Consider the following 22,456-nt stretch of genomic DNA (forward strand, 5'->3'; position numbering starts at 1 on the left):
AAGCTTCGGGAGAGTCTGGGAGTACTTCCTTCGCCTATGCAGTGGCTGTGAACTTCTCCGTTCTGCTTCACGGCGGCGTTATATACCTCCGGAGCCGACATATCCTAGGACTGAAGAATCTATTTCTAGGGTTTCGCGTTCTTCGTCTTCGCGGAAACCGAGCAACCAGTTAATCTGGCGGCGGAATTCATGGCCGATAAGTACAACGTTGGGTCGGCGGAGGCTTTGGCGAAGAGTGCATTGGTATCGATCATTCTCTGGTTTCAAAATTTTTTGGTTCTTTTATGTGTTTGGATTCTTGTTTCATTAGAAGATTTCTGATTCTATTTCTTTTGTAAATTTTGGATTTTTGTTTAGCACTTGCCAATTGCACAGGCCACGCCTATATATGAGCAGCTCTTGTCTGTGTTTCCAACTTCTGTGAGTTCCCATGAACCTTCGCTGCTATTCCATTTTGGATTGTCCGGTGATTTTGACCGAAAGTTCCGATTTTGTTAAGTGGGTTTTTACTGAATTGCGAGTTCTTCTGTAGGCAAGATTCTGGAAGCAATATGTGGAGGCACACATGGCTGTGAACAACGACGATGCTACGAGGCAGATATTTAGTCGTTGTTTATTGACTTGTCTTCAAGTTCCTCTCTGGTATGATAAGCTGTCTCATGTCGATGCTATATCTTTCTCCTAATCGCTTTCTGTGTTCTCTCTTTGTTTAACTAAAAAATCAGCATGTGTATTTGGCATAATATTGTTGGATTTGATACATGGATAGCTCAAACCGTGTGCAAAAGGGAAGGGCTTTTGGTCTTGGGTTGATGTGTTGCCTTGGTGTCCAGCCTTCTGCGAAATAGATTGTATTGTGACAATGACCGAGTTTTGAAGTTTTCACCTGTCAAAGTTTAAGCCTTTTACCTGTTCTCTGGGTATGAAAATTGAAGCCCCTTTTTATTATTTCACCCCATTGAGTAATAGATGGTTTCATTTGTCCCATGTTTTTTTTACTGCGTGTTATTTTATCTCTGTTGTAGGTAGCAGTTTTTGCTTTATGATAATGGTAGTGATTGAGGTATAAATTGAACTGCAGTCCAGCCCTACCTAACAGTTGAAGTAATATACGGACTATTTATTGAATTAGAATCAACTTCTTTTTTCTTGTTGATTATGTTTTCCATGGGCTTCAGTTCAGGCATACTGTGTCCAACTTAGTGGATATCATATAACTTAGTTCTAAGTTAGATTAAGCTCTTCCTGTTTGAGCTAGCGTTGGCGACATAAAAATCTCTTCATATGATTAAGTGAGATGAAGCATGGTCTTGAAGTAGATGAATGCTCCCTGAGTTTTTGTCTTTCTTGATAAGAATCTGAAGAAGACTGTACTTTGCTCTTACTTGATCATTAAATTTCTTTCTATTGCTTAACCCAAAATAATTATTGCAAACTCCTAAAAATCTAATTCAAAACATTCTGTTGTATTAGGCAATCTTACATTCGGTTCATCAGGAAGGTTAATGACAAGAAGGGAACAGAGGGCAAAGAAGAGACCAGAAAGGCTTTTGAGTTTATGCTTAATTATATTGGTGCGGTTCTCTCTTGGGAGGTTGCTTCTGTCTTGTTTATTTTTCATCTTAATTCAATGTACTTGTACTTCCAATATTTGGAGGAAGTTTCTTTCTCGAACAAAGGAGTAGTTCTGGTGCAGATCGGTAAAGGATACGAGTTTGAGCATTGTTATGTGTCACCAATGCAAGATTTATGCAAATTAACAAAGGCTCTTAGTTTTATCTTCCTTTGCAGTATTAGTTGCTTATGGTTTTAATTTTGTCTCATCACATATAGTTTCTTTACTTCTTTATCTTTGCTGTATATATGTTTCATGCTATTCATGAATTTGTTGGCCTTATATTGTCTAGTCCATGCTGCCTTGATCAGCCGATGGAAATAACTGATTTGGGTTAGTGATTTCGTAATTTGATACGAGTTGTCAAGGATCTGAATGTTCTCTTGGAATATCTGTGGAATAACCTTTGAATTAAATTAAAAATCGAGGGTTGTACAAATTTGCATTTCATAACCTGTTTTTTAATTGTGGTATTCATAGAGCCACATAGGTTGTCTCTGCCTTAAAGTTTGAGAAGATCAGCATAATATTCCAGCTCTTTTCGAGCTTAAAGAGTACATGATTCTACCAACTGATAATAATCAGCTGGCATCATATAGATAACATTGATATCCACTAGTATATGCTAAGTCATTTGATACCAAGGGCTTTGCTGATGGCCCTTATTTTGGATGTTTGGATCACCAGGGACAGACATAGCATCCGGGCCTATATGGATGGAGTACATTTCCTTTTTGAAGTCTCTCCCGGTTTGTTATATCATTTAATCGTTTTTGTTTTTATTTGATGATAATCACTTGATACCAAGAATGAAATACTTAGATTTTATTTCAGGTTCCTAGCCCACAGGAGGACTCGCAGCGGAAAATTGTTCTGCGGAAAGTGTATCAGAGAGCTATTGTAAATCCGACTCACCATGTTGAGCAACTTTGGAAAGATTATGAAAACTTTGAAAATTCTGTTAGCCGTCAATTGGTAAACCTCTGCTTTACAATGTCCATTTTTTCCATTTTACTGGGTTCTTATTATACTGACACTTTTGATGTTTATCGGTGTGTATGAACATCTGTTTGATTCTGATTCAATTGATCGACAATTTAATATATCCTGTAAACAGGCCAAAGGTCTCATATCAGAGCATCAACCAAAATTTAACAGTGCCAGAGCTGTATATAGGGAGCGCAAGAAGTACATTGACGAAATTGATTGGAACATGCTTGCTGTACCGCCAAAAGGATCATCCAAGGTTAAGAGTTTTTACATCTTTTGCCCCATCCACAACTGTTGGGACCTGTTTTCCTTTTTTTTTTATCCAATTTATCGAACCATCAGTTGGCTATGAAAAGGCAGACACTATAATTTCACATCTTAAGATCGCATATTATCTACATAGGCATACACATGTCTTTGGGATGCAACTTCCGGTATTTGCTCCCTTTCTTACGCTCTTACCATTTTATGATTTGGAATACAGGAAGAAGCTCAGTGGATGGCTTGGAAGAAGTTTTTAGCCTTTGAAAAGTAAGAAGTCATCAATCATCTTATTTGTCTATTGGGTTTCCAATCAGTGATAACAAACTTTTAGCATATCAATTTACCTTTCCTTTGGGACTCCCTTGGATATGTTGTGATGGTGTATGCTATGGTCTGCGTGACTAGAATGACTTAATACTGGAAATTATTATATTGCAACATTATTCATGGGTAAATATTTTTTTGTTGGGTTCAATAACGGTTAGTTGAGAGACTTTCAGACTTTTTGCCAGTTATTGTTTGACAGTGACCACACTTGTAGAAAGCTGGAATTTATTAGTACCGGGTTATATTTTAACTAGTGATTATTGGATCCTCAACTAGTCCTGCCAAAAGTAACATAATTCTAACTATAGTTTTTTCTTTTTCAGAGGAAACCCTCAAAGAATCGATGCCACATTGTCAAATAAGCGGATCATTTTCACTTATGAGCAGGTATACCACGATTCTGTGAGGCGCGCATGCTAAAAAAATCACATTTTAATGTCAAGACACATCTTGATTCACCATCTCATTGGCAAAAGACCAACATCCATGACACTAGTTGTGTGAAGTATTTAGTACTATCTTAATTTGGAGCTTGTCACTTTTTGCTTTTGCAGTGTCTGATGTATTTATATCACTACCCTGATGTATGGTATGACTATGCTGAGTGGCACATAAAAAGTGGTTCTGCTGATGCTGCGGTCAAAGTATTTCAGCGAGCTCTCAATGCTCTGCCGGGTAAACTTTATCTACCATGTGTTTCATTATGTTTGTAGAATATTAACTTTACAAGGCTTAACTATTTTTCCGTTGCTACTTTAGATTCCTCCTCATTTAAGTCAATTTTACGATTTAACTGATTTTCTCATTGTTCAATTCATGAGGAGTCATTTCTCTCTGCTGTGTGACATGTTATGAGTCTATGCCCGTCGTTTTTATCCAAGGTTAGGAGTTATATTGTTTGATCTTTTATGTCAGATTCGGAAATGCTGAAATATGCTTATGCTGAGCTGGAGGAATCTCGTGGAGCTATCCAGGTGTTATATTTTGGCTGCTTGCTTACCTTCTCATCATCTGACTTTTTCCTTTATTCTTAGTCTAATTCCTGATATTGTCTTATTTTTCAGTCAGCAAAGAAGTTATATGAAAGTCTTTTGGGGCTTAGCACAAACTCTTTGGCACATATACAAGTAAGAACTCTCCTGAGTTATTTGTTTTCTTTCCATAATACATGCTTGTCGATACACAGTTTTCTTGACCTTTGTGGATTAGTGGATAACTCGGGAAACATGTTATGATTGGAAAGATCTAATATTCAAACAGAGCATGAGAAGCCTACCTATGCTTGTTTTCTCTTTTTGATTATCTGTTTTTCTCCTGTACGCCATAATAGCTTCAGAAAAATTTATATATTTTTGCTCACCCGATGCTCATCTGTTTCTCTCCTTCTGTAGTTTCTTCGCTTTCTAAGGAGGACTGAGGGCGTTGAAGCAGCTCGCAAGTACTTCTTAGATGCTAGAAAATCTCCCAGCTGCACATATCATGTGTATGTTGCCTTTGCTATGATGGCCTTTTGTCTGGACAAGGATCCAAAGGTTTTTTCCCTGCATTTGTTTTCCACACTATCTTTTTGGTTGGATCTGGTCGGTATGTTAAACTCGCTATGAAGAAACGGGGTATGTAGGATTTAGTGGTGTATGATCAAGGTTATAAATTTCCATATGATTGTATTATAGTCTTCTTGCATTTATCTTGGGGGCTCCTTTTGTTACCATGGTTAACGCTCAGCCTCTTATAATCCAAGAGAATTTGATGACAAGGATGATTAAATCTTGTCTTGACATAGCCTGGTATCCTAGTTTGAAATCAAAATAATATTTAAATATTGTTGGTTGTTGATGAACTGCTGTTGTTCACTCTATGAAACTCTTCAATTAGTTTAATGGTGTAGGTATATATGCTCATTGCCATGCTATCCTATTTATAACTTGATTCAAATGATGTGCCTTAATGTTTGTCTGTACATTCTTCTTCTTCTCTTTCAGCTGTTAGTTCTTTCTCTTATATTTTTTAGCTACTTGTCATTGTTTTGATTACTTTTAAAGCGTCCACCTATGTCGTATTCCTTTCAGTGTCCCCAGTAAATTCCATATTTATATTGGTATGCAGGTTGCACACAACATCTTTGAAGAAGGTTTGAAACGCTATATGAATGAACCTGTTTACATTCTTGAGTGAGTGTCACTCCCATCCTTATTAAGAATTTCTTTTGTTTATATTTTTTTCATTGGACATTTTTTAAATTCTCTCATGGTTAATATGGACAAAAATGAGGTGACTCAGAATTGGTTTAATGATTGAGGTGATAATCTGAATTTGAAGCTCGAGGCATTTACCAAGAAATGTCATTGGCATCCCACCTGCCTTTGTATTTGATTACGAAGTATCTATAGTCCGTGGGATTAAGTTATTTGGCATTCCCATTTTCCTTGTACACAATTCAGCCCGAATTTGACTTTTCTTGGGATGGATATTTGTGCTATATGAGATTGAGTATTTTTGGACATGGTTTTCTCCAAACATTCTTATAACAGAGCTTTAAGTTTTCCAATTTTGGTTCAAACTTCAGGTATGCAGATTTCTTGTCTCGGTTAAATGATGACAGAAATATCAGGGCACTATTCGAGCGGGCATTAAGCACATTACCAGCAGAGGAATCTGTTGAGGTATGTTGAAGGTGTTGTTTTAGTTTATCTGAGCCTTGAGAAAAGTTTAAGTTTGTTTGTATGCATGGAAAGAGATACAAGGAAAATAAACAAATTGCTAACAAATCACTAACCAACTGTGTTATTGCACGGTTGTGAGTGAATTTATTTAGACAAGTTAATGGCTTGAAATTCAGAAGCTTAAACTTTGTGTGCTAAGGCCTGCTTCATATAAGCAACATGTAATCTACAGGGGATGAATCTGGTAAGCATTTTATGAAGAAGTTACTATCTATCGACTTGAAAGAGCCTGATACTAGGACAATGCTAAACTTGTGCTTAATTCTTTCTAGGACAATGCATGGGTTCTAAACTTGTGCTTTTCTGCACGGTTGTGAGTGAATTTATAAAGTCAGTTCACATGAATGGGTTCTAAACTTGTGCTTAATTCTTTCTAGGACAATGCTTCACTTGTTTTCTCATTTGCAGGTCTGGAAAAGATTCTGTCAATTTGAGCGAACATATGGAGATTTGGCTAGCATGTTAAAGGTAGTTTTTCGTTACCTGATTTGATGTCTGATATAATGTGTGCTTTCAATTTTGATTTCTCTATATCTGATATATTTCTGAGGTTTATGCAAGCACAATAAAGCTTCTTTTATATCTGTGGCTGCCTCTTGTCGCACTACTATGAAAACATTTCATCAGATCTATAATGTTTGTGTAGGTTGAGCAGAGAATGAAAGAAGCACTTTCCAGGATAGGGGAAGAGGGATTGTCCTCACTGGAAAGCTCACTACAAGATGTTGTCTCCCGATACAGTTTCATGGATCTTTTGCCTTGCTCTTCCAAGGATCTTGATCAGTTAGCCCGACAAGAGGTACATTTCCATGCAGCATGTTGTACTTGGTGTGAATAGCTGCTGAGATGCATTTAGTTTGGTCAGCATTGACGAGTACCATGCTAGCCAATGGTTCTATCTGCTTATGGCTATATATACATTCTACAGTCAATAATCAATATGTCCCCGTTGCTTTGGTTAACTCCATCTTGGTTATTCGCTGCAGTTGCTTGCCAAGAATATGAATAAGAAAGTGGAGAAGGCAAATGTACCTAATGGTTCCAGAACTGTGGGTATGATCCGTAAATTTTCTGGTGGAAATTCCGTTGTGACGGAGTTTGCTGATCTCTGATTATGAACATCTTCTTACGATCAAACAGGTACCGGAGCTGCATCCTCGAAAGTAATCTATCCAGACACATCTCAAATGGTTGCTTATGATCCGGCACAGAAATCAGGTATTTGGTTCCGAGTTCTGACATGTTTCTGCTCTCTTGTCCCAGTGGTCCTTAACCCTCCTACATGTATCTTGCTCCCTATGTTTTTGGCTGATTATTTCAACTTCAGAGCTTGCTAGGGCGGCTAAGCAAGCGGTGCCTATTGCTTCCACTGCCTCCCCTAGTATCGTGACTGCTGTGCCTTCTCATGGATCCACCAGCAGATCTGATGAGATACCGAAGGCAACTCCTCCTGCGTTGGCCGCGTTTCTAGCCAATTTGCCGGTTGTTGATGGTAATCTCTTTGCATGATTCCAACTCATGCTTACAACTAAGCATATCGGAATAGTTTACCTCTAACCAATAATCGGTCACTGTTCATCAATTCTTCAGGTCCGACGCCGAATGTGGACATTGTTCTATCGATATGCTTGCAGAGTGACATACCAACGTATCAGACGGGGAGGCCTGGATTTTCCGCAAAGACTCCATCAAACACTTCTCCTAATCCAAGTGAGACCTCGGGTTCGACCAGGTCTCATCCAGGTGGTCCCTCTCAAAGATTATCAAGGGACAGAAGATCTGCAAAGAGAAAGGATTTAGACAGTAAGTTCATACACATTGTGTGTACAAATTATGTTGTCTAATTTGTTTGCTTGCATGCTAATGTCTTGCGAAACAGGGCAAGAAGAAGATGATACATCAACCGTACAAAGCCAGCCACTTCCCACAGATGTTTTCCGGTTAAGGCAGATGCGTAAAGCTCGTGGAATCTCCACGTCGCAGTCACAGACTGGTTCTACATCTTACGGCAGCGCTTTCTCCGGGGATCTATCTGGTAGCACCGGCTAAAGTACGTAGGTACATTACATTCCCGACATGTCCTGAAAACACGTCAGGAAGAGATTCCATAGTCCGCGTCTTCGGTCTGTTATTTGGTACTTCGTGATAGATAACATTATATTTTGTACTAATCTCATCAAATAAACCTTTTTTTATGGACAAATATATGTTTCTATTCTTCGTATAACCATACAAATACATTATCTTGGAAATTAAAGTGTTAAAAGTGGCAATTAAAGTGCCTGAAAGTTCAAGATGGACATATTTTCGAAATTTTGGTTGAATTTGTAAGAATTAGAGGGTAAATAAACTCTGAAAGAAAATGCCTGCGGATTGGACCGTATAAACCGGAGACCGGTTTGGATAGTAAACGATGTCGTTTTGCGAGTTTTGGTTGACTCGAAACGAAGAGTTAACGGCAAGAGTTATGTTGCTAACCGCCGTCAAAATGTTTCGACGGCGATTATCTGGTGCTGTTAGGTAATAGGGAGAATGCTCACTTCTCTTGATGGCCGTTGATTTCCGTTGGGGGTGAGAAATCATCGACGGCTAATATTTATTATGTGGGATTTGGAGAACAGTTGATGAGAATGAGAGCGGGAACGTTTGTATAACAGACAACAATAGTCTTCTGGGTTTTGGCTCTCTTACTCTGTTTCTCTCCTTCCGAGAAAATTCTCTTTTCCCAGAAAATTTTATTCTGTTTCTTCTCTAAGAATCTATTCCCGTAGAGATCTCGAGAATGGAGAAACGGGTCGACCCTTCGCTCATGTGCAAGTCATTCTTGGTGCTTCTTCTTCCACTTCTTGGAATTGTTTCTCGATCTGATGCGAGGACACGCACTTATCGAGGTGAGCTCCCCAAGAAAATTCAGGAACATTCAGAAATTTTGCTTGAATCTCGTGTTTATTTACTTAGGGGATTAACTTTCTGATGTTTTGTTTGCTTTTCGGGAAAATGCATGAGAACGGAAACGGGTTTCTGGGATTAGTGATAAAGAACAGAGCTTTCTCAGGAAAATTAAGAACTTTTGCTTGAATCTCGTAGCCTCTTACTGGGGTTTCAAGTTTCTGATGTTTTATTGGCCTTCCGAGAAAATGCGTGAGAACGGAATGGGTCTCTGCAGAGATTTCGGAAAAAGAACAGAACTTTTTCTTCAGTTTCATCTTCGTTGTTTCGTTTCCTTGTTTGCCCGCTGAGAAAAAGCGAGAAAATTCATCGAAGAATGAAAGAAAATAGGAATCGGATTTCTGGGTGTCTTTCAATAAGATGTAATTAGGCTATGCTCTTCATCAAGTTAGCTTCGGATTCTCTGTTTTATTCTGAAATCTTCAACACCCCATGTTTTTTCCTTCGTCACAGCGCCGAGTTTCATGCGCTTCGTCTCGAACGCGACGGACTTCGCGTCGGAGGATTACTACGACTACATAGTCGTCGGCGGAGGAACAGCCGGCTGCCCGCTCGCGGCGACGTTGTCTCAGTCCTACCGAGTTCTCCTCCTCGAACGCGGCGGTGTTCCGTACAACAGAGCAAACCTAATGTCGCGTGACGGTTTCTTGTCGACTCTCATAGACGTTAACGGCGTTGATTCCCCCGCTCAGGCCTTCACTTCTGAGGACGGAGTCCCTAACGCCCGAGGCCGAGTTCTTGGCGGTAGCAGCGCCATTAACGCTGGGTTTTACAGCCGAGCAGACATTCAGTTTTTCAAGAACTCTGGCGTGAATTGGGACCTTAGGGCAGTGAACCAGTCCTACGACTGGGTTGAGAGGGCAATTGTGTTCCGGCCTCGTCTCAGGAGGTGGCAGACCGCGGTCCGGGACGCATTGCTCGAGGCCGGAGTTCAACCCTTTAACGAGTATACCTTGGAACATCGGGTGGGGACAAAGATCGGAGGATCAACATTTGATCGATTCGGGAGGAGACACAGCTCTGCAGATCTCCTGAGATATGCAAGATCTGCCAATATCAGAGTAGCGGTTCACGCCACAGTGGAGAGAGTCTTGTTGGCTTCTTCCCCCAGTGATTCCCGTTCTAATAACGTCTCGGCCATTGGGGTCGTGTACCGTGACCAGCTCGGACGGTACCATCACGCGCTGGTCAGGGATAAGGGAGAAGTGATACTGTCAGCTGGCGCTTTAGGCAGCCCTCAGTTGCTTCTCCTTAGCGGTATCGGCCCGAGGGGTTATCTCTCTTCGTGGGGTATTCCCATTGCGTTTCACCAACCCTACGTCGGGGAGTACTTGTACGATAACCCGAGGAACGGGATTTCCATCGTTCTGCCCGTTCCGCTGGAGAGTTCGCTGATACAAGTTGTGGGTATAACGGAAGTCGGAGCTTTTCTCGAAGCTGCCTCTAGTGTGATCCCGTTCGTGTCGCCTATCCGCTCCGTTTTCGTCAGGACTCCGTCTCCACCTCTGTATGTACCTGTGGCTACGATAATGGAGAAGATCGCAGGGCCGTCATCTGCAGGTTCTCTGAGGCTGGCCTCGACAGATGCGAGGGTAAACCCGATCGTCCGGTTCAAGTACTTCAGCAATCCGGTGGATCTGGAGAGGTGTGTTAACGGGACAAGGAAGATAGGGGAGATGCTGAGGAGCCGAGCAATGCAGGAATTCATGTTCAGGGAATGGTTTGGGGTAAGGAGGTTCAGGTTTGTGGGGCCTGCGTTGCCCGAGGATCTGTCGGACGACGAGATGCTGTCGGAGTTCTGCAGGCAGACGGTGAGCACGATATGGCACTACCACGGAGGCAGCGTGACGGGGAGAGTGGTGGATGCGGATTTCCGTGTGGCTGGAATCGACGGTCTCAGAGTGGTGGATGGATCGACGTTCAATATCTCCCCCGGAACCAACCCTCAAGCCACGTTGATGATGCTTGGAAGGTACATGGGTTTGGTGATTCAGAGAGAGAGAATGGGATACAGGTGATCCGAGCAAGCGCATGGACTCGGAATTGATAGGATGATCATTCTTTTCATTAGTTCTGTTCTTTTGGTTGTACTTCTTCTTGATCGGATTCGTTCGGGCTATTGTGAGCAGAAGAGAATCGAGGTTGATGACACAGATTCTGTCGCCATTTCCACTTTTCATAGATATGCAGAATACGGTTTTGTATTGTTCTTCCTCGATGATCACGTAAATGACGTGTGATGTGTGAACACGAGATGCATCTTATCTTCTCTTCGCCTTTCGCGTCTATGAACACTAGTGGAATCTGTTCTATGACAGATTCCGACCCTTCCTTCGACCCCATATAGTGCGTTCGGATGGAATCCGATGCCCCGTTAGGTTCTCCTCCTTTATAAACTTTACGGTGAAGCCAAATACTCGATTCTTGCGATTCTCGTTTGATCTGTTTACACTCGGGGACGCCTTTCAGCTGCATTATATCTCAAATTGGGTCCTCAGGAAATGGTATTTAGATCAATAGCCCTTGTAATTTTTGTCCACTTGAGAGATGTTCTTCATCCATGGATGTAACTAATCTTGCAGGACGGAGAGAAGGATGGGAAACAGAAGGGTCAGAAGAAGATGGGCGTATCTGTAGGACCATGGGGTGGAAATGGGGGAACCACTTGGGACGATGGAACCTACCATGGAGTCCGAGAGATTAAACTTGTATATGACCACTGCATCGATTCCATCTCCGTGGTTTACGACAAGAACGGTAAATCTGTAAGAGCTGAGAAGCACGGTGGTTTGGGTGGCAACAAGACAGCAGAGGACCAGTCCCTGTTTCCATGTTTCGATATGGTTCTGCTTAATCTTTGAGCTACCAAGCTAAACTCGCCGAGCTTGTCTTTTTTCTAGATAAAGCTGCAATACCCAGATGAGTATTTGATCTCGATGAGCAGATACTACTGCCCGGTGGTTCACGTGGCTCATCCGTGATCCGGGTACTGACTTTCAAGAGCAACAAACGAGAGTACGGAACTTATGGAGTGGAACAAGGAACACCCTTCATTTTCTCGGTTGAAGGAGGGAGAATCATTGGGTTGAATGGAAGGAGTGGTTAGTATCTTGATTCCATTGGGTTCCGTTTATCACGTCCCAAATCAACCAAGTTCATCCACAAGCTTCAGAAGACCATTCAGAGGCTCACAAGCAATGTAACATGATACTGTCTCCTATATGCCGATCTGCCTAGAATACAGCACTTAGATCTATATGAATAAGGATGTATTCCGTGTTTCCGCTGCTTGATTCAGTCTGTCTATGAATATATGTAATATACATATATATATATATATATATATATATATATATATATATATGCAGACATTCGAAACACGAGCTAATGTATCAGCAAAAGCATCAGTGCAAACATGTAAACCCAGTTGTGTTTTATACAAGCAAAGCCTACTCCAGAGAGAGCAACTTACAGAAATATGGCAACGTTGAAAGATAATAGCATAAGCATACCGATATGATAAGAATGCATGCACAACCACAGCTAATCAATCCCACATGCAGTTGTTTGGTCTCGGTTACAGCTTATTACCCTCTGGCCTTGAGCTCGGCAAGCCGCCTGGTAAGATCGTCCTCGTCAACTTTCTCCTGAGAGGTGGTAGGGATGGCATGACCAGCAGCCTGAGGAAGTCCAACAGAGACTTCGAGACCGTAATCATCAGCCACCTGTTGCATCAAGCTGTTGACCTCGCCTTCTGGAGTGGACAACGAAGTAGACCCAGCCATTGCATTCTCCATGAACTCTGCCTGGACCTCCATGTTCACAAACTGTTTCTCAAACTGATCCATTGTCTCTGACATCTTCTGCAGGTTGCCTGTTCCAAGGATCAAATCATTTGAGAAGCAAACGCAGAACTAGGAAGAACGTTATGTTTTCACGATCAAGCAAAACATAGAATAAACACCACCACTAGGCAGAGACCCATTCTGAGACATCGAGATTCATTCAATCACACCCAATGTATCATCAACTGGGGAAAAAAGCTTCGAATTTTAAACTTGATTAAGACTTAGGAGATCACAAACTAACGTACAAACGAAAAAATCATACCAATTCGTTGATGTCAGAGAACAAACAGATCGTGGAAGAAGGTATCGGAGTGGGTCAACGTAAATATGACGATAAGAGTACCTGTGGCGAGGGAAGATTCGAGGGATTTGACGATGTTGGTCATGGACTTGGTGATGGTGGACATCTTGGCCTGGGTGTCGAGGCGAGCGACGACGGCGTCGAGGCGCGACGCGAGGCGGAGGTAGTTCATCTGCTCGCTGCGCTTGCGGATGGCGTTCTCGGCGTAGATTCGGGCACCATCCATGTTGCCCTTCTCGATGGCCTTCTTCACCTTGAGCTTCTCGGCCTTCTCCTCCTTCTCGCACTTCCTCGCTTGCCTCTGCAGCGACTTCGACGTGAATTTCAGATCGAATATCTGGTTCATCAGCTTATCGGTGTTACCCATGTCGATCGAGATCAATTAAACGCTTGATCTTCTTCGGAATTCGATCGGTTGATCTTATTGGAGGAATTTGAAAGATGGGGAATCTAGGGTTTTGTGGAATTTGGGGAAAAATCTGATCTTTCACGCGTGTTTTTTCAGCGTCGGAGAGAGAGAGAGGGGAAAAAACTAAAGAATTGTCTGAGCCGACAAATATCAACGGAAGCTTTACATGAATTGTAATTAGACACACACACACACACAAATATGATTCTGATTGACTTTATAATAAAAACATAAATTCGTTGTAATTTAGTATATCTTTCCATCAAATTTGTTGTTAGAAACATTATGGATTTGATTAAATTACGTATATATTTGTAACTAGGGGTGACCGAAACTATAACCAAATTTGACTTAGATATAGGATTGATAAGGTAAATCATGTTAAATATTATAACCAAATATTAACTTTTTTTTTCTGGTCGTATCCATCTTTTTTTTTTTTTCCTTAAAGTGAATTATTGAAAATACATTTAATAGGGAAATTACACTAGGGCTGCTCTAGGGCTTTGACCTTTGGGCCCAAGCCCAAGTGAACAAATAACATACAAACCCAATTAACTGAATAAAAAATCCAACATTGTATTTGACCGTACATCTTTTTTCTTTCTTTTTCTGAATTTGACCGTACATCTTCAACGTGAAGTTGGAGATTTTCCCACCAGCCTTGGATTCCTTCGCTTCTTCTCTTCGTCTTCCGATGATTCTTCCAACTCCCTCGCTCTTTTACGCCCCCTCGTAATACATCCACGCAACACAACACTCTTCTTGTCCGGACACTCTTCCTGTTCTTGCGGAACTGGCCGAATGTCCAACGGGTTGCCGCCATTCCCCTTCGACCCTCTGAGTGATTTCGGAATCCATGGTTGGATGAAATTTCGTGCGCTTTTCTGCACCTGTCTATCTTTATGCCCTGCTAGCAACGACATCATATCCTTGAAGCTTCTTCCAAGAATTTGCTCCAACGTAAGGATCTCTCTTGATGCCAGAAAAACCAAAACCTTTAGCAGTTTTCTGATTACTGGGGCCTTCTTACAGTTTCCCATGTGATGTTTGGTGATTTCTTGCATCAGTTGTAATCCTTTCCTTCCGAACACTGCTTGCAATACTGATCAAGATTTAGTATTCAGCAATACGTTAAGAATCATCGACAAGTCTCTATTGTTCCGGATTCCGTCCTTGGGAATGGCGACGAGACGTAGTAATGTCAAATATGCCGAAGTTGAACGTCTCCGCGTACTGATACCTCCTTGTTCATCTACTATCCTATCCAACTTATCATCTATCGCCTCGCCAACTGTCTCTTTGCCGCTCCTTATAGACTGTCGCCCGTCTTCCCTCTGTGCCCTGACGCGATCCGACCGACGCACTTGAGTCTTTGGTTCGGTTGTCAGGCTATTTAATTGTGCCCGGGTCTTGACTCCTCCTAATGGTGGTGGATCTCGGGCTTGGACTCGGTTTTGTTTGGCCCAAGTTAAGTCCTTTGGCGTGTCCTTATGTGGCGCGTTTTCTCGTTCTTGTTCTTCCTTGACCTTCGTTCCCAAGCTTTGATCCTTGATCGTAGACTGTCGAGATGCTGGTAGACCACACATAATCGCCCTCTTCGTGCTAACTAGGGTTTGCACCTCCTCGTGTTTCTTGGTTATGATGTGCATCTCGATCTTATTGAGCGTGTCTATCCCCGGTTGTTCGATCGCTAGCGGCTTGATCGCTAGGGTTTCCATGAGGTCGAACCGTGAGCTAACGCCCTCTGATCGGCAGTATGTTGTGAACGAGGCTTGAGCCTCCGACCGTAGTTTTATACTTCTCATTGCCTCGGTTCTGTCGGTTGCTGCAGCTGCTGTCTGGCTGTCCGCGGGCGTTTCCCGACTGCACCCCTCGTGCTGCTCCAGTTCGGGCCGCAGAACCGCTGTTGCCGAGACCTCGTTCCGATCACACGTGTCCCAAAGCGCATCCCTGGATGTCGCTGGTTCCCTCGTTGCAGGCTGCTTGTGCATCGCCGCAACGTTCGAAACCCTAGTCAGGGTTTCTTGGGCAGTGAGAAATTGATCCAATCTCGCCATAAACGGTGTGAGAATCTCCTTTACTGTTGCTTCAATTCTCAGCTCCTCCAGCGACGCTATGGCCGACCGAGAAGCCGAAGGCGGCGGCGCCTTTCCCGCCACTTGGGGCTCATCTTCATTCATCGTTCGCATTGTGATTAAACGTATGATCGCCACATATTCATATTTACCTGGTCTTAAAGAATTCGAGAATCATTGAACGCAATGGAAAAGGAAAGTTTCAGAAATTGTGATCAGAATCCAAAACCACACTTCTATTTTCAAGAAGAAGAAGAAGAAAAAGAAAGTTTCAGAAGTGAAATGGCAATCATAATCCAAAATCCCTCCTATTTTTTTCAGGAAGAATAAGAAAAAGGAAATATTCAGAAATCGTAATCATAATCCAAAACCACTTCTAGAAGAAAAAAGAAAGATTCAGAAATCGTGATCATATCTGAAGTTAAATTGAGAAGGCCTGGTTAAACGTATATGTCGGGTACTTGACGGATAAACCATCTGCTCATCTGTTAATCCGATAATGGAAATAGTTCAAGTTTCTCGACATTGAGTGGTATGGTGTATGGATGTTTGTTATGTGCCATCTTGTTGTCTTGTTGTATATCGACCTCCTTGTCGGTTGTGGGTTTCGGCCATATGTCAATATGCACAAACTCCGACACCCTTGGTATGCTTTTACGTTCGGTAAGGAAAGTGGAAAATAGCACCCGGGCTGGCAGCAGTTCTCTCATTGAGCATATGTGCTTACTGCTTATGAAATTCGGGCTCTCGTCTTATTCCCGATCGAGATAGTGTCTCCTAGTCATTCATTTCTTTCGCATATACTCCGTTGCGAAAACGGACTTAGAACATCAAAAGGTGACAGCTTTTTTGATACAATGCGCTCAAACAAGCTCGGTAAAAAACGTTACACAACTCATGACATATATTCTAAAGCAGTTCTTGAATTTTGATAACCATATCTGGTGAGATCGTTTCTCAAAGAAATCATAGTAAAGAGTAGCGTGGAGCTGCCTGTCTCGATGATTCGATTTCGGCAAAGTTTAGGCTGAATTTCTCGACTTACTATTACGACAAACTCGCGGATTAGTCGAGATTGTTTTGGTAATGCAGAATTGCGACTCACCCGGCAAGTCGACAACCGTCAATGAACCTGAGAGGGAAGCCCATTTCCAAAGAAGCTGCTGTCGTTGATCTTCTTAGAGAAATATCCGTATGTAAATTACCAAAGTAAACTCCATAATTATTTATTTATTTATTTCTAACTTCAAAACTTAGAATGTGTTTTCTTCAATTAAATCTTATTTGTTTACTCTAAAAATTCATTTAGGGAAGGTGACATTTAGTTCAGCTAGGACAAAAACAAATTGTTTAAGTTGACAAAAACAATTTAAAATTAAAAATAATAGTTAGACGAAGAAAAAGAATACTATCAATTTATTTTAAATATAATATAAACCGCACCTCCGCATTAAGCCAATTATATAAATGCGCAATAAAATGTCACCAACCACTAGCAGCCACCTGTTACTGAAACCTGAAACTGAGACAAATACTTAATATCAGGACAAAAACATTTAAGTATTAGACATAAGTATATGATTTGTGTTCAGCCCATTTTGGTCCCTGAAAAAAAAAATAGAGCATAAAGAGGTTCCTCTCCCCGGTTCTTAATTTTCTAGAGAGAGAATTTGAGAATTCCATTTTTTTAGAGAGAGAAAGAAAAGGGGGCAAAAAATTTGTCATCATTCATCATTCATTGATCAAGGCTTCTTCAATCGGCGAAAACCATGATCACGGTGGAATGATGGAATGTGAATTGAAGAGGATTGTTATGGCGATGATGCGATCTCCGATTCTGTGATTGAGATTTGGAAGCTCGGATTTCTCTTCTCGAAGCTCGGATTCCATTTTTTAGTTATTTTTTCTGGGATTAATCTTCGGACAAAATGAACGGCGGTGATGCCGCCACCTCCCAAGGAAGCGGGCCGCCTCCGCCATTGGAGTGGAGATTCTCTCAGGTCTTCGGCGAGCGAACCGCCGGAGAAGAAGTTCAGGAAGGTAATCTCTCGGTATTTGCGTGATAGAGTGCGGTGATAAGCTTTTCTTCTCCTGTTCATTAGATCCGAACGATATGATTGGAACATGGGTTTGATTTGTGGTTTGGATCTCGTTCATGGATTAGTGAGAAAATATTCTACTGTTGAGTGGGCCAATGATGAATCCGTGGCTTCGATTACGGGGTTTCGATTTCAGTGATAGTAGAGTTTCTGAGTCATTGGTAGTGGAGGTAGCTAAGATTTGTGTTCTTGGAAGTATAGTTGGGTCCTATAGGCAGGGTACTCAGCATTGCAATACATTCAGATGAACATTGTGAGGCTAAAGGATCTCGTTTTATGTACACCTTCTACCTTGCATGAGTGATTCTATTCTTTTGAATCCCTAGAAGGTGAGTCTAAGTTTTTTTTTCCCGACCATTGGAAGTTGGCTTAGGATGTGTCTTGCAATTTACAATATTGAGTTGGCGCAGTAGATGGTTTCTTCTGACTGGTGAGCCTTTCATTTCTGTACAGACATCCGTTCTTAGAACATGATGAAACTAGCTCTCCCTGAAAAAGCCAGAAATGTTATGCACTTATGCTTTCAATTCTTAATTTTGGAAACTATTAGCACATTAGCGAAATTTCCTCTGATGAATTTGTCAATCTGGTGTAAACATTGTTCGATGGTGTTGTCGAGGCGTGCCATGGAACTAGGAAATATTCGTTCAAATTCTTCATCATTCTTCCTTTTTTAAGTGCATCCGAACATTAAGCTTTTCACTGTGCAAATCCATTCCACTTGTCTGCCTTCGCAATTTACCTTGGGTAGCATGTATGAACGACTTGTTTTTATCAGTTGAAGAAACATGCCTATTGCATCCTAAATTTTTAACCATGTTTAGCCTTCAATCTATAGTTCTTACACAAGATGGATAACAATTCTGTCTGTTTTATTTTCTTCCCCAGTTGATATAATTTCAGCCATTGAATTCAATAAAAGTGGAGATCACCTTGCAACTGGTGATCGTGGGGGCCGAGTGGTTCTTTTTGAGAGGACAGATGCGAAAGATGTGCGTTCCTTTGTATAATACAAGCTTTACTTGGATTTTCTTTTGGCATTTGTTTTTTTGGTTGTAAAGCAATCCTTTTTTTACTGTTATTTATAGCATGGCGGATCCAGAAGGGATCTTGAGAGAGCTGATTATGCTGTTAAACATCCTGAGTTTCGATATAAAACAGAGTTCCAGAGTCACGAACCCGAGGTATTCATTAAAAATTTTCACCAGACTTTGCTTCGCCGGTGACTGTCACTTGTGCTTGAAATGACCTTGCTTTCCATTCTCTTTCAGTTTGACTATCTCAAGAGTTTGGAGATAGAAGAGAAAATCAACAAAATCAGATGGTGTCAGCCAGCAAATGGCGCATTGTTTCTTCTTTCGACAAATGATAAGACGATAAAATTCTGGAAGGTGAAAAGAAACATGATACTCTCATCTTGGCTAAAAAGGGTTTAAGACCTTTGTAATGATGAGCTTGCTTGCCTGTCATATTTCGCTTTTTTACTCTGGTATTCAGATGTTGACTATATTGTGAAATATATATGGCTGGTCTCGAAATTGGTTCTCCTTGTTTCTTGCATTTCAATAAAAAAGGATTAGTTTCCTCTTCTTTTTGTTGGTTTTTTCCTTCTGCTTTTTTCTTACTTTCAAATGAAACAGGTCCAAGAGAAGAAGATCAAGAAAGTTTGTGATATGAATGTCGATCCATCTAAGGCTGTAGGAAATGGCTGTCTAACAAGTTCAAGTAGCCCATCCCAGTCCGTTGCTAATGGACTCTATGCGGATGGAACACATAATTACCTGAGCAATGACTTTTCTTTCCCTCCAGGAGGATTTCCGTCTCTGCATTTGCCTGTGGTAGTTGTACTCAATGCAGTATCTCTTTCCTTTTTTATTTGGTTCTTTGTTGGAAATGACAGTGTCTTAGTATCAAGGTTCTGAGAACAAGATAACTGTTTAGAGTGTCCAATCTATTCACTATTCTCATGCCATCTCTTTGGTATTCCTCTCAGTTTGAAAGGTTGATTCAATATCTATTTGATATTTCCGCCACCTAGAATAGAACTTGCAACATTTACCTTCCAGTAGACTTTCATATGATGAACCCTACATCATCGTGGCTGGTTGGTTTGAGAAGATTATTGAAAGTTTCTTAGGTGTCCTGTATTTTTTTTGTCTTTATTTATTGAGCCTAGTACTAGCTTAATGCCATATATTAACCTATCAATCATTTATTTGGACTAATGCATGCCTCTGTGATAATTAGGTAACTAGCCAGGAAGCCAGCATTGTGGCTAGATGCCGAAGAGTTTATACTCATGCTCATGATTATCATATCAATTCGATCTCAAACAGCAGGTACTCCTTGACTTTCCTTTCCTTAGAGAAAAATCCACTGCTACTCAATTGCAAAATTATTAAGGAAATTGTTAGAACGGAAGCATATTGATTGTAGAGTTGTAGAAATATCTTCTTATAATTTTTTTTTGTGACTAATATTTGTGTGGAATTTTGTATCTTATCCTGAATTTCGCTACTTGTGCATCTTTTTGTTCCCGGTGAAAAGATTTTCTTCCATGATGTTGCAGTGATGGAGAAACATTTATTTCAGCGGATGATCTGCGAGTAAATCTCTGGAATTTGGGAATCAGCAACCAGAGCTTCAATATTGTTGATGTTAAACCTGCAAACATGGAGGACCTGACTGGTATATGGTTTCTTCCTTTCCTTTTTGTTCCAAAAGCTTGTCTGGAGCTGTATTAACATATGTTAGCAGCGATCTATATTTTACATGTACATTGAATGTTTTAACTGACTGGGCAGTTTGGCCTTCCATAAACTCTAGAGCTTCTGTTTTTCTTTTCCAAACCTGCCTCTCTTGGTTTCTTTGATCCTATTGTTAGTCAAACTAAGACACAATCTACATAACCGAGGGGGGTTTGTTTTTACTCTTTTTCTAGTATTATATGAGCGTAATAATACTAAGTATGATATATTACTGCAGAGGTTATCACGTCAGCCGAGTTCCATCCTATCCATTGTAATGTGCTTGCTTATAGCAGTTCTAAAGGATCCATTCGTCTTATTGATCTGCGGCAATCAGCTTTGTGTGATACTCATTCCAAATTGTAAGTTGTAATCCTTTTCTGTGGTTTCCTTTCATCATGTTGGATATTCAAAGCAGCAATGGTGAATGATCTGGATTCTATTGAATACAGACGTGGCTCTTGCTTGTATGAGAGACGACAAATAAGTGGAATTTGATTTCAATCATTACTTTATCTTGTCTATATGTATAGTAACTATTTCAGATTGGACTATTGTTTTTTTATCACAGATTTGAAGAGCCAGAAGCACCTGGTTCAAGATCATTTTTCACAGAGATAATTGCCTCCATCTCAGATATTAAATTCTCAAAGGATGGACGATACATACTAAGTCGTGATTACATGACGCTCAAGGTTTGACAATTAGAAATCCCCTTGCGACTGCTTAAAGTTTTCAAAACACGGGCCATCATTACATACATGTCTCTGTGCATATTGTCTGACAATTCTTTCATCTCGCTTAAGTTCTTGCTGTGTTTTCTCTTTTATTGACATCAAATTTCAGTAAACTATCCATTTTTCTGTGTTATTTATTACCATCTTCTCTGGATGTTACGTTTGGATCGTTTTGAATACATATCTATATAGTCTTTCAATTCTTTCTGATTTCTTCCCCTTGCAAATTTTCAGCTGTGGGACATAAATATGGACTCGGGTCCTGTTGCAACCTACCAGGTTCATGAACACTTGAGACCAAAGGTGAGTTTCTGTCTCTGGCATTCTCATGCCTATGATGTTTTCTTCAAAGTCTAATCATGGAATTTTTTTTATTTTTATTTTTTTGCGTTGTTGCAGCTCTGTGATTTATATGAAAATGACTCAATCTTTGATAAATTTGAGTGTTGCCTAAGTGGTGATGGATCGCGGGTAGCAACGGGTTCTTACAGGTTTGTTTTTGTAATGCTTTCCCATTCACGTGAGATGGAAAATGACATAGTATTATCCTAAATATTTGTGTGGACCAGCAATTTATTCCGTGTATTTGGAGTTGCTCCTGGAATTACTGAAGCCACAACGTTGGAAGCCAGCAAAAACCCGATGAGGTACGTTACAAAATGACGATATCTCCACAGACACTAATAGTTATGGAACTGAACAAGCAAAACTTGTGCAAAAATGTGTTTATAGGAGGCAGGTTCAAACACCTTCAAGACCTTCAAGATCCCTCAGCAGTATAACACGCGTAGTGAGACGGGGTTAGTACTCCGAAAACTGCATCCATCAAAATCCGAAAGCTCGGTAGTTTTTGTTTCTAAACTCAGTTATGTATGGAATGATCGATGAAACACAGGATCAGAGAGCCCTGGGTCGGATGGAAACGGGAATTCGTTCGATTTCACGACGAAGCTGCTGCATTTGGCCTGGCACCCGACAGAGAATTCCGTCGCCTGTGCTGCTGCAAACAGCTTGTACATGTACTACGCATGAGGTGAAGAACCCCAAAGGTTGATCTGCTTTTGTTGCATCCTTTGTTCTAATCTTTGCTTTTTTTGTTGGTTTTTACCCTTGAAAACTAAAAAAAGAGTTTTGAAAAACAGTGAAGCTACACATTTCGTGCATCAACCAAACTACGTACGGACGGGGCGGGATGTACGGTGCACTCTTTCTAAGTCCTGTAACCAGAAGATGTTGTAAGAGAAGAGGTTGTCCCGGTGACCAGAGAAGAAAGCCATGACTGTCCAAACCGTGATCCAACGAGGACAGTGGTTCACCTTTCCCCCGATGAGGCAAGATTCGTCCGCTCCCCCCCCCCCCCCCCCTCTCC

The 22,456-nt window shown here is 41.0% G+C and overlaps 5 protein-coding genes across 10 annotated transcripts; 4 read left to right on the forward strand and 1 right to left on the reverse strand.

The window, feature by feature from the left end:
- Nucleotides 1-51: 51 nt before the first annotated feature.
- On the forward strand, nucleotides 52-8,155 carry LOC104812205 (cleavage stimulation factor subunit 77). Its single transcript, XM_010539243.1, has 22 exons — nucleotides 52-243; nucleotides 358-420; nucleotides 533-642; nucleotides 1,474-1,574; nucleotides 2,303-2,364; nucleotides 2,450-2,590; nucleotides 2,733-2,861; nucleotides 3,090-3,136; nucleotides 3,520-3,583; nucleotides 3,751-3,871; nucleotides 4,112-4,170; nucleotides 4,261-4,323; nucleotides 4,588-4,728; nucleotides 5,303-5,367; nucleotides 5,763-5,859; nucleotides 6,328-6,387; nucleotides 6,566-6,718; nucleotides 6,906-6,972; nucleotides 7,060-7,137; nucleotides 7,247-7,411; nucleotides 7,510-7,722; nucleotides 7,799-8,155. The coding sequence occupies exons 1-22, from the start codon at nucleotides 190-192 to the stop codon at nucleotides 7,966-7,968; spliced, it is 2,223 nt and encodes a 740-aa protein (XP_010537545.1). The 5' UTR covers nucleotides 52-189; the 3' UTR covers nucleotides 7,969-8,155.
- A 68-nt stretch (nucleotides 8,156-8,223) lies between these two features.
- On the forward strand, nucleotides 8,224-11,141 carry LOC104812207 ((R)-mandelonitrile lyase-like). Its single transcript, XM_010539244.2, has 2 exons — nucleotides 8,224-8,810; nucleotides 9,322-11,141. Exons 1-2 carry the CDS (start codon nucleotides 8,702-8,704, stop codon nucleotides 10,884-10,886), a joined length of 1,674 nt encoding a protein of 557 aa, XP_010537546.1. The 5' UTR covers nucleotides 8,224-8,701; the 3' UTR covers nucleotides 10,887-11,141.
- Nucleotides 11,142-11,243: 102 nt separating this feature from the next.
- On the forward strand, nucleotides 11,244-12,363 carry LOC104812209 (jacalin-related lectin 19). Its single transcript, XM_019202318.1, is given in 4 exon segments — nucleotides 11,244-11,372; nucleotides 11,451-11,686; nucleotides 11,753-11,832; nucleotides 11,835-12,363. Coding segments are annotated over 4 exon segments (561 nt in total). The 5' UTR covers nucleotides 11,244-11,369; the 3' UTR covers nucleotides 12,077-12,363.
- Nucleotides 12,254-13,563, reverse strand: LOC104812208 (ESCRT-related protein CHMP1B). The gene is made up of 2 exons (XM_010539245.2): nucleotides 13,060-13,563; nucleotides 12,254-12,742 (listed from the first exon to the last, which is right to left on the reverse strand). The coding sequence occupies exons 1-2, from the start codon at nucleotides 13,382-13,384 to the stop codon at nucleotides 12,456-12,458; spliced, it is 612 nt and encodes a 203-aa protein (XP_010537547.1). The 5' UTR covers nucleotides 13,385-13,563; the 3' UTR covers nucleotides 12,254-12,455.
- A 3,553-nt stretch (nucleotides 13,564-17,116) lies between these two features.
- On the forward strand, nucleotides 17,117-22,444 carry LOC104812210 (serine/threonine protein phosphatase 2A 55 kDa regulatory subunit B beta isoform). Of its 6 annotated transcripts, none has more exons than XM_010539248.1 (15): nucleotides 17,117-17,544; nucleotides 18,492-18,595; nucleotides 18,692-18,787; nucleotides 18,875-18,994; nucleotides 19,244-19,444; nucleotides 19,851-19,942; nucleotides 20,173-20,291; nucleotides 20,589-20,712; nucleotides 20,922-21,045; nucleotides 21,322-21,390; nucleotides 21,487-21,578; nucleotides 21,657-21,734; nucleotides 21,820-21,887; nucleotides 21,983-22,136; nucleotides 22,230-22,444. In XM_010539248.1, exons 1-14 carry the CDS (start codon nucleotides 17,433-17,435, stop codon nucleotides 22,117-22,119), a joined length of 1,536 nt encoding a protein of 511 aa, XP_010537550.1. In that variant the 5' UTR covers nucleotides 17,117-17,432; the 3' UTR covers nucleotides 22,120-22,136; nucleotides 22,230-22,444. The 6 variants fall into 6 exon arrangements, with proteins under 6 accessions (XP_010537550.1, XP_010537552.1, XP_010537551.1 ...); XM_010539250.1 differs by having other exon boundaries at nucleotides 21,983-22,120; nucleotides 22,215-22,444; XM_010539249.1 differs by having other exon boundaries at nucleotides 21,983-22,120.
- The last annotated feature ends 12 nt before the right edge of the window (nucleotides 22,445-22,456 follow it).

The sequence above is a fragment of the Tarenaya hassleriana genome, unplaced genomic scaffold (assembly GCF_000463585.1).
Source record: "Tarenaya hassleriana unplaced genomic scaffold, ASM46358v1 Cleome2, whole genome shotgun sequence".
In the NCBI taxonomy this organism is placed as follows: Eukaryota; Viridiplantae; Streptophyta; class Magnoliopsida; order Brassicales; family Cleomaceae; genus Tarenaya; species Tarenaya hassleriana.

What these genes read in the sequence shown, in the direction of transcription:
- LOC104812207 (XM_010539244.2), top strand. Translation starts at nt 8,702, where the DNA reads ATGGAGAAACGGGTCGACCCTTCGCTCATGTGCAAGTCATTCTTGGTG. An exon ending in GAGGACACGCACTTATCGAG is followed by an intron (nt 8,811 to 9,321) that starts GTGAGCTCCCCA and finishes CCTTCGTCACAG; the next exon opens with CGCCGAGTTTCATGCGCTTC.
- LOC104812210 (XM_010539248.1), top strand. Translation starts at nt 17,433, where the DNA reads ATGAACGGCGGTGATGCCGCCACCTCCCAAGGAAGCGGGCCGCCTCCG. An exon ending in AGACGATAAAATTCTGGAAG is followed by an intron (nt 18,995 to 19,243) that starts GTGAAAAGAAAC and finishes CAAATGAAACAG; the next exon opens with GTCCAAGAGAAGAAGATCAA. An exon ending in CTCTGCATTTGCCTGTGGTA is followed by an intron (nt 19,445 to 19,850) that starts GTTGTACTCAAT and finishes TGTGATAATTAG; the next exon opens with GTAACTAGCCAGGAAGCCAG.
- LOC104812208 (XM_010539245.2), bottom strand. Translation starts at nt 13,384, where the DNA reads ATGGGTAACACCGATAAGCTGATGAACCAGATATTCGATCTGAAATTC. An exon ending in CGAATCTTCCCTCGCCACAG is followed by an intron (nt 12,743 to 13,059) that starts GTACTCTTATCG and finishes TCCTTGGAACAG; the next exon opens with GCAACCTGCAGAAGATGTCA.
- LOC104812205 (XM_010539243.1), top strand. Translation starts at nt 190, where the DNA reads ATGGCCGATAAGTACAACGTTGGGTCGGCGGAGGCTTTGGCGAAGAGT. An exon ending in CCTTTTTGAAGTCTCTCCCG is followed by an intron (nt 2,365 to 2,449) that starts GTTTGTTATATC and finishes ATTTTATTTCAG; the next exon opens with GTTCCTAGCCCACAGGAGGA. An exon ending in ATTTGGCTAGCATGTTAAAG is followed by an intron (nt 6,388 to 6,565) that starts GTAGTTTTTCGT and finishes ATGTTTGTGTAG; the next exon opens with GTTGAGCAGAGAATGAAAGA.